The sequence below is a fragment of the Lactuca serriola genome, chromosome 2 (assembly GCF_051521515.1).
Source record: "Lactuca serriola cultivar US96UC23 chromosome 2, Lser_US96UC23_V15, whole genome shotgun sequence".
Taxonomy (NCBI): Eukaryota; Viridiplantae; Streptophyta; class Magnoliopsida; order Asterales; family Asteraceae; genus Lactuca; species Lactuca serriola.
This window is the reverse complement of record NC_136409.1, coordinates 133,355,310-133,365,030: the sequence shown is the minus strand read 5'-3', so window position 1 is coordinate 133,365,030 and position 9,721 is coordinate 133,355,310. Positions and strand designations below refer to the sequence as shown.

The following is a 9,721-nucleotide window of genomic DNA, read 5'->3' as shown; positions in this document are numbered from 1 at the left end:
AGAATATGAATATGTGATTCCTTCGAGAATATAAATATATGATTCCTACGAAAATATGATCCTTTGAAGTAACGGTATGATGTGTCCTTGTACAATAAGATCAACGGTTCAAGTCTGGTCTAGGGGACTTGAAGATTGACAGGATTAGGAATGGAATAAAAGTAGCTTACATTTATTGTTTTAAAAAAATTAAATATAATATTAGATAAAGTAATTAAAAAAAACCTAACCTTCAAGGACCATTTTTGTAATTTACTCTATACTATATAATGAACAACAATCAAACTCATTTTCATCTCCATACACAAGAAAGAATACCAACAAAATCCGCCATCACCATAAACACATTCCCATGGCTCCTCCTCCTCCTCCTTCTTCTTCACTCCCCATTGTCACTCTCCTCACCATCCTCTGTATATGTATCTCTACCCCTTCATCTTCTTCACATACCACCCTTACACTTTCTCTCACACACCACATTACACCAAAAACCAACAACCAATCATCGCATCTAAAGCACACCATAAACTCCCTCGCATCCTCTTCAATAACCAGAGCTCGCTATCTCAAAAACCCCAACAACACCTCTTCTTCATCCACTCAAATTCCTCTCTTTCCTCACAGCTATGGCGCATACTCTATTTCTCTCAGCTTCGGATCACCCCCTCAAAAACTACCCTTCTTAATGGACACCGGAAGCAGCCTCGTTTGGTCCCCATGTACTAATAACTACAGATGTTACGACTGTAGATTTTCAGATGTTAACCAAACCAACACCCCGAAGTTCATCCCGAATCGTTCTTCATCTGCTCAGATGATCGGGTGTAACAGCAAGAAATGCGGGTGGGTTTCCGGGTCGAGTCAGCAGACTTCATGTAACGGAAACGAGAGTTGTCCGGCTTACACGATTCAATACGGGTCCGGGTCAACTTCGGGGTTCCTTATCTCGGATACGCTCGATTTCCCCGAAGGTGATGTGAGTGACTTCGCTGTCGGATGCTCCATTGTATCGACCCGACAACCATCTGGTATTGCCGGGTTTGGGCGTGGGTCTTCTTCTTTACCCAATCAGATGGGTGTGAAAAAGTTTTCGTATTGTTTAGTCTCTCACCGGTTTGACGACGCTCCGGTGAGCAGCGAGCTTGTTCTTGTTCGGAATTCTACAAATTCAACAAATTCTACAAATTCCACCGCCGGAGGTTCGGAAATGAGCTACACCAATTTTCAGAAGAACCCAATGAATTCCTCGGAGGCTTTTCAGGAATATTACTACGTAAACCTCCGGGAAATCACCATCGGAGGTAAATCCGTGAATATCTCAAATGAGTATCTGGTGCCGGGAGCCGACGGCAACGGCGGAGCAATCATCGATTCCGGCACAACGTTCACGGTGATGGACAATGTCCCTTACGATTTGGTGGCGAGAGAGTTTGAGAATCAAATGTCGGAGTATAAGAGAGCTGTTGACGTGGAATCGGAAACTGGGTTACGTCCGTGTTTTGACGTCACCGGAAAATCTGCAGAGTTACCGGAGTTTACATTTCATTTCGTAGGCGGCGCGAAATTATCTCTTCCGGTGGCGGATTACTTCTCGTTCGTCGGCGATGATGGCGATGATGGTGTGTTGTGTATGACGATCGTTTCAAGTAATTTGATCGGGTCGAATTCGAGTATTGGGCCATCGATAATTATTGGAAACTACCAACAACAGGATATATACTTCGAATATGATTTGGAAAATGGAGTACTTGGATTCAGGAAACAGATTTGTAAGTAAATAAATAAAAAAGATAATAACAGAGAAAATCACAAAATATAAAAATAACACTTTTTTAACCTTTTATACAAAAAGGACACCTATTTATGTAACAAATAAAACAAATGCTTATTTTGTTAAAAGTTAAAACTCATTCACTAATTTGATATTATTGTGATTTTCTTAAAATAATAATACATAATATTTACTTTCAAATACCAATTTGTTGCTTTATAATTTTTAATTTAAATAAGAGTATTATGTAACCTTGTTGATTTGGAAAAGTTAGTTCCATTGTAACGATAAATTATAATTATAATAAAATTTATAAATTCTTTGGGATTTAAATGTGCTAATTTGTTTGGAGCTGCATTAGTCATGCATATTCAAATAATATATATCAAGTTATTTTTGCTTGTAAATTATATTCAATAATATTTCTGTTAGTTTTCTTTTTTATTTTGTGCCTATCCCCTTGAACAAAATGCAAATATATTCCTTTGTATCCATAGATCATCGGTTGACTGACATGCTCACAATGAAAATAAATAATCAATTATAGTTTGTTTCGAAAGCCCACATCCAAGAACGATGAACAAGCTTGCAAGTGAATGATGTTGATGAGTGTGTTTTTAAAATTTTCAGGGTGGTGTAATTATGCATGGGGGATTAACCATATTTTCGTTATTGTTTCAATATCTAGCTATATTCTTACAAATATCATTTGAATTAGGATCAACTAGACCTCGTTTTTTTATGTATATTAGTGATTTACTTGCATTGTTCAACAAACCCAAGGTTTTAATAAATATCATACACGAATGTTGTTGGCTTGTATCTTATTTTGATGTTGGAGGGTGGGTTTATGGACGTTGAAGGTACTTTGTTGGTCAAATCATGGAGCCTTTCCGCTCTAGACGATCTAGAGGCATGGAAAATTTATATATATTAAAAAAACAAATAATTTATATTATATTTTGTGTTGTGTTTTATTAATTTTAAGTACTTCGTGTATTGCTTAGGTACTCGTGGAGATTATATATATATATATATATATATATATATATATATATATATATATATATATATATATATATATATATAGAGAGAGAGAGAGAGAGAGAGAGAGAGAGAGATAAACCGAAGAAATCTAAGTAACAAAATGAAAGTGAATGATGCTAAAAAGAAAAAAGGGAAGAATATGAAATTGTATAATGTCCACTGCATGCTTGGAACATGTTCTGGGAATCATTCATCGATGCAAGCAAAATTCAGCAGATGACAAGAAGTATTTTGATGACATGATTCAGTGGTACATTCGTTTCAGACAGACCATCCTTGCTCTCATCCCACGTCTGTTTGAAACCACTAAGAAAGTTCCTGCAGCTGGACCCAGCAAGCCGAAGTGATAGTCTCGCTCCAATTGACGCAAATGGGGAGATTGTAGGGTCTGAAAGGTGTTGCGTCTTGGGCTCACCATTTAGTCCATTTTGTCTCGTTTTGGAACACCTTTCAGACCCTACAATCTCCCCCTTTGCGTCAATTGGAGCGAGACTATCACTTCGGCTTGCTGGGTCCAGCTGCAGGAACTTTCTTAGTGGTTTCAAACAGACGTGGGATGAGAGCAAGGATGGTCTGTCTGAAGCGAATGTACCACTGAATCATGTCATCAAAATACTTCTTGTCATCTGCTGAATTTTGCTTGCATCGATGAATGATTCCCAGAACATGTTCCAAGCATGCAGTGGTGTAAAGGTGCTTATCTACCAAGGCGAACAGGCATTTTTGGCCTTCGTTCCTTGTAAACATGACAGAATTCCGCTTTGGGTCGATTCTTCCCATCTGCATCATGTTCAAATCATTAGCAGAGCCAACAGGAGAAATAGTAGGCTTTTTTTTAATGTGCTAGCGATCTCCTGATCCATCTTGGCAACCTCCATAATGTAGCATACGAGCATCCTTTTGAAGTGATCAATAATTGGACCATACTCAGCTTCGTTGGTGAGGAGGATGTTATGCAAAATAATCCAATCATGTGGATTCAGGTTGGGAAGATCAGCAAGTGATATAGCGTGTTCGGTTTTAGCAGAACCCCTCAGTACTTTGAACCGAACATTCGTGAAGTTCCCCTCACAAAACGGCTTGAGGACTCGAACGTTGATGATTTTCTGAGTGCTCCTTGTCTGATATTGAGGTTGAACAGACTTCAGATAGAATTCGACAAGCTCCCTATCAACTTTTGGATGAGGATGAGGGATATCAGCAACGTTTTCAAAAGCATGGAAGATGAAGGCTTTTCGGGTCAGTGACATATCAAACTGAGAGTCGACAGAATTGATTCGATCCAATGAAATCACTGGTTCGAGCCACAGAATGTTGGGAGTTTTAGTTGCTTCTTTTATAAGCTTCTCAAGAGTCCACGGAGGAAAAAGAGTTTTCCTACTCTCAAGAAGGTCTTGAGCCTCCTTCATTTTTATTTCGTTCGCCTCAAACTCTCTGGCAACACGAGCGCTCATGTCAGCATCTTTATCCCGACCTTGTTTCTTTAAGAGATCAGCGATGGTCTCTTTATCATCATCATCACTGTCTTCAGCAATCTTCTTTCCTTTGTCTTTGACACCCGAACCTGAGGGTTGACCTGCTGGAGGAGGTTCGGTTTCTTTAGTTGCTGTGGAAGTGGGAGGCGGTTGAGACACATCTTCTCCCCCTTATTTCGGATGGGCCACGAACTCAAGAAGCCCTTCAAGTTTGCTTAGTAGGGCAAGGGCAGGAGCAAGCTTCTCTGCGAGAGTGCGCCTCACTGAGTAATTCAGGATCGGATCATGTGCTTCAATGATGTTGGAGAGGGCGGCGTGGACATCCGAAACACACGATGAAATAACCGCACGCTCAGATCGAAGAGATGCAACTTCCTTTTCAGATTGGAAAAGATGAAGACTCTTGACCTTGAGAGCAGTGGTCTTGCGAGCAAGAGCATCCATCACTGAGTTCTCTGAAGCGAGATCTTCTTGCAGCTTTGTCAGGCGCTCCTCAACAGTCGCCTGAAACAATTTGTTGTCATTGCTGAGAGATTGACGAAGACTGGCAAATGACTGCAATTCGGAGGCAACTGAGGTGGCCAGCGTGTTGACAAGAGAGTCAAGCTTCTCTGCATTGGAATCAGCGGTTCCCTGTAAAGACTGCAAAAGAGAAGTAGCATAAACAAATAGTTTTTCGACTTTTTCGGTCGCTGCAGCACACACTTTGGTAGAGGCATCGATAACGACAGTGGCAGAGTTGATAGAGGCTTCATGAGCCTTAGTAAACGTATCAACGAGCCCCTGAATAGTAGCCTCTGAGATAGTAGATCATGAGGAAGAAGAGGAGGAAGCAATGAGAGAATCGATTTTCTCATGAAGCTCCTTGAGATGCTTCTTGGTGACTGGAGCATCATCGTCATCATCACTTTGCATTTGATATGGACTGTAATAGACCGAGTCAAACGTCATGTCCTCTCCTCCAAGAAAAGGTTTTTCATTATCTGCTGAGTGAGCAGGAGATGAGGGTGAGGGTGGAGGCTCGGTTGTGGAAGTAGGTTCGGGTACGAATGTATGTTCGGTAGCGGGAGTGGTTTCGGGTGCTGTAGTAGGAGCCCCCGTATCAGATACGTTGGTTCTAACGCCAACGGTGGTTGTGGTGGTAGCTTCAGTGAAAATAGGAGGTGGTACAGGGATAGAGGTGGGTGGTATTTGAGTAGTGGAGGTTATGGGGGGAATGGAAATAGAGATGGAGATTGGGGGAGGAGAGACAGGTCTAGTGGAAACAGGTACCCCAGGGGTAGGCGAACGTGGAGGAGTATTACCTCGAAGGGACTCTTCGGAGTCTGAACTCTCTTCCTCAGATTCGCTGGAGGAGGATGCAAGAATAAGCTTGCGCCTAGGTTGAGTCTTCCTCTTCTTTGGTGGAGGGGATTGAGCTGCCTTACATGATGAGTTAAGAAACTCTTTGATATATATATATATATATATATATATATATATATATATATATATATATATATATATATAATTAAATTCTGACATGTGTAATGTTATTATATTAAAATATTATTAAATGAGCATTAAATGCTATACATGCCACTATTTCATTGGGTAGGAGGATTTGTAGGAATAAAAAGTAGAAGAATATTTAATTTCTATATATATATATATATATATATATATATATATATATATATATATATATATATATATATATATATATATATATTTGCATATGGAAGACGTATAACATAATAGCTTCCGAGTTTGCCTTACCAATTAAATAAGACATCCGATCAGTGAAAACATCAAATCAAAGTCATTAGTGTAATGCTCGTTTTTAGATTCCCAAAATATAATTATTTTTAACGTTTAAAAAAAATAAATAATAATAATAATAATTTAAATATAATTCTTATTGTGCTAATTTTAAAAGCAGTTTTGTTAAAAGAATTCAGTTTGGGGTACTTTCTCCTAATAGGGTTTACTTCAGGTACCCAAGCTGTCTTTTCTGAAAACTTGCTTGTCTCCTACCTCTCTAAACAGAGCAACGACGTAGCAATGGGGTTGTTGTTGTTCCTTTTTTGGATCCTGAAAAGTGGATACATTCGAAAGCTTTTTGATCCTAATCCAACGTGGCATTCTTAAATTCACGGTCATTTTAAAAAAAAATTATTTATTCTTATTAAAAATTAGAGTATTCTTTTTGAAAAGTAGTATTGCGAAATTTGTTCCCAGAAAACGTGATAATGATGTTATCAAAGCATTTCCGAATAAATATATTTTTATTTAAAACATCGGGATATTATCATTAATACAAAAACAAAAACATAAACAAACATTACATTCATTTACACTAATGATTTACATCTCCTTTAATCTCTTAGTGTAATGTATCTTCGCATCGATACCTGTGATTCAAATAAACTGAGTGGGTCAGGTTGGGAAACCTGATGAGTACATAGGGTTTTCAACTCACAATAATATAGTTAATTTGTTTTTTGCATATTTAATGTCAAACAATTAAACTGATTATCCATCCCCATTTTCTTTATTTAATCTTCCCTAAAGATTTATCCTAAGGGTCATCTCTTACATTGTATTTACCTCTCATCATCGCATTTCCTTATATGTTTCTTCCTAAGGATCATCGCCTATATCGCATAGACAATATTGATTCGAGGATTACTCCCCCAATACATGTCCAGTAAGGGTTAGAGTATCACCCCATGAGTACATAGTTACTACATCGCTTGAGCTCGTAATTCATCATCTATAGGTTATGATCCTGTCGGTGTTTCCACATGACTTGTTGAGATTAGTCAGTGGTCGTCATCTATACTCTGGTAGATGACTACATCGCAACATTGCAACATCGTAGATCAAGGTTATGATATCACCTAATCATCTCTTATCTCGCATCACCTATTCATCGTCGCATATCTATCATTACCTAGTTATCATCACCTTCCTCTTATCACCCGTCGCTACCCAATACATATTTGTAAGTATATAATACTTATATGATTAAATACGTTAAACATCATCACATAATATCTTATCTAATACATAATATTCATGACATAGATAATAAGCACATAAGCATGTAATTATCCAGATACTTCATATCTATGTGTAAGATGAAAGTAACTATGCACTCATTTGTTAAAGTGATGACTCAAAATTCGGGCAGCGTTTCGCTTCTAGCAATCGTCTTTTCCTTCGACAGAACCTAGCATTATTATCGCTAAGTTTTAGTCTAATATTTATTGTGACTAATTATTAGTTTAGATTCATCATTAACTCAAAGTCTACTTTCATGATCTATCAAGTAAGGAACAACCAGGTAGGATCATATTGAAGGTAGGGACCGTTTGGTATACGAAGTATACTGTTTGGAAATCCCACTTTAAACACCCACTAGACCACAGCCTAAACATCATCCCCGTAAGTAGATCAAATAGTATAACGACATGGAATCATTGATAAATCTTGTTTATAGGTTTATAATAACGATAATGAACTTAAACGTAAGTTATAATTAAAGTAGGGTAAGCATAACTCACTTACACGGGGGTTTAGCGAAGAACCGTGCTCTGTGCGGGTAGAACTTCTGAGTTGAAATCTCTTCTTCTCAGAGCCTTCTGGCGCTCCGGGACTCGCCTCTAACACCTAAGAGGTGCTAGGAAAAAACCTTGAGGGTTTGGGGGTGTTTGGGAGAGAATTGGAGTGAATTGGTGTGGAAAAATGAGGGAAACGAGTGCTATTTATAAGTGGCCAGCTCCTGCGTACGTTGGGTGTACTCCAAGGAATGTTGGGCGTACTCAGGCCATGTGTCGCCATATCGTGCGAAGCCATGGGGAGGAAGGTGTGGCCCAAATCTTGCCATGTGTCATTCGATGGTTAATCCCAAACATTAATTATCTTCTTCCGTAACTTTCGCATACGAACTCCGTTTTTGATGTTCTTTATATCCACGCATAGGTAGCGACGTGATCTACAACTTTTTTTTAGACTTCGTCAGCTAATTTTGACACTTTTTAATGTTATATTTTAACAGGCTTAGACAGTTAAAGTCCGTTAAAAATTCGTAACTTTGTCATCCAACGTTCGTTTTCATCTGTCTTTATACCATTGGGCTCCTATTAACGAGATCTTCGATTCTCGTTTAGGTTGAGTCGGCTAAAAATCGATCATCTAAAATTCGATTTTCGGGTTGTAGACTACAATGCTAAATCTTAGAAAAATTATAACTTCCTCATACGAAGTCAGATTTGGACGTTCTCTATATGCACGCTCTCGGTTTAAAGTATACTACAACATTTGTTTAGATCTCTAAGGCTAAAAAGTAGTTTAACAAAATTTTACTTTTTACATTACGCGACATCGTGCCGGTTTAGTCGTAAAACTTCGACAGGTCATAACTTATTCGTTATAAGTCGGATTTCAGCGTTCTTTATATGAACGGAATCCTTGTGACATATAATATAACTTGGTTAAGATTATTTACTATGAATAATCTTCTATCAAAAATCCATTTTTTTATGCTTATTGCCTCTAAATTGACTAGCCTGAATCTGCGGACGTTACACCCAAATTACCCTTTACTTGGAGACAGAGAGAGAGAGAGAGATTGATTGATTGAGAGAGAGAGAGAGAGAAAGAAAGAGAGATGTAATGGGTTGGGTCGTCATGTGTGCGTGAGCTTCGATTATCTCCAGTATTTTCCCAATGGCTGTTTGAATCTCCATTGGTGGTGCCCGAACATCATTTAGTAGAGAGAAAGAGGCTGGGAGAGTTTAGTGAAAGAACTAAATATCACCTCCAACAAAGCTCCAGTGTAACATCCCAAAATTTAAGACTCAAAAATTTCTTTTAATAAAACATTACTTAAAGCATAATCATCAATCCAAAACATAATCAGAGTATTAATTTCCAAAACATATGTTCATTATCAGAGTAAAACATTCCCAGGATGACTAATATATGGTGTGTGCCATGCGATCACCCCGAGCTCTTCCCTCCACTATCGGAAGTACCTGAAACCAAAACTGAAAACTGTAAGCACGAAGCTTTGTAAGTTCCCCAACCTACCACATACCATGCATAACCACATACTGCACATACTGGGCCATGCCCGCTATTCTGGGCCTCGCCCCCTACCTTAGGCCTCGACTGCTACAACGGCCCCGCCGCTCCAGGCCTCGCCTGGCTTCGAGCCCTGCTCGGATACAAATCTGTTTTACTTAGGCCTCGCCTGTCATTGGGCCTTGCCCGCCAACAAATACTAACACATAAACATATCGCAACACATACACACTAAACATACACTACCGAATCCTGTTCTAAAGGCCTTGCCTATCTTGGGCCTCGCCCATGTCCTGCAACCGGTGAGTCATGGAACCCCGTCCACACTCCTACTGATAGTGAGATACGGGCCCAACCC

At 38.9% G+C, this 9,721-nt stretch overlaps 1 protein-coding gene across 1 annotated transcript; it reads left to right on the top strand.

Annotated features, from left to right (window-relative positions):
- The first annotated feature begins 309 nt into the window (after positions 1-309).
- On the top strand, positions 310-2,043 carry LOC145086815 (putative aspartyl protease At4g16563). Its single transcript, XM_079024650.1, has one exon. It carries the CDS (start codon positions 353-355, stop codon positions 1,775-1,777), a length of 1,425 nt encoding a protein of 474 aa, XP_078880776.1. The 5' UTR covers positions 310-352; the 3' UTR covers positions 1,778-2,043.
- Positions 2,044-9,721: the final 7,678 nt, after the last annotated feature.

What these genes read in the sequence shown, in the direction of transcription:
- LOC145086815 (XM_079024650.1), top strand. Translation starts at nt 353, where the DNA reads ATGGCTCCTCCTCCTCCTCCTTCTTCTTCACTCCCCATTGTCACTCTC.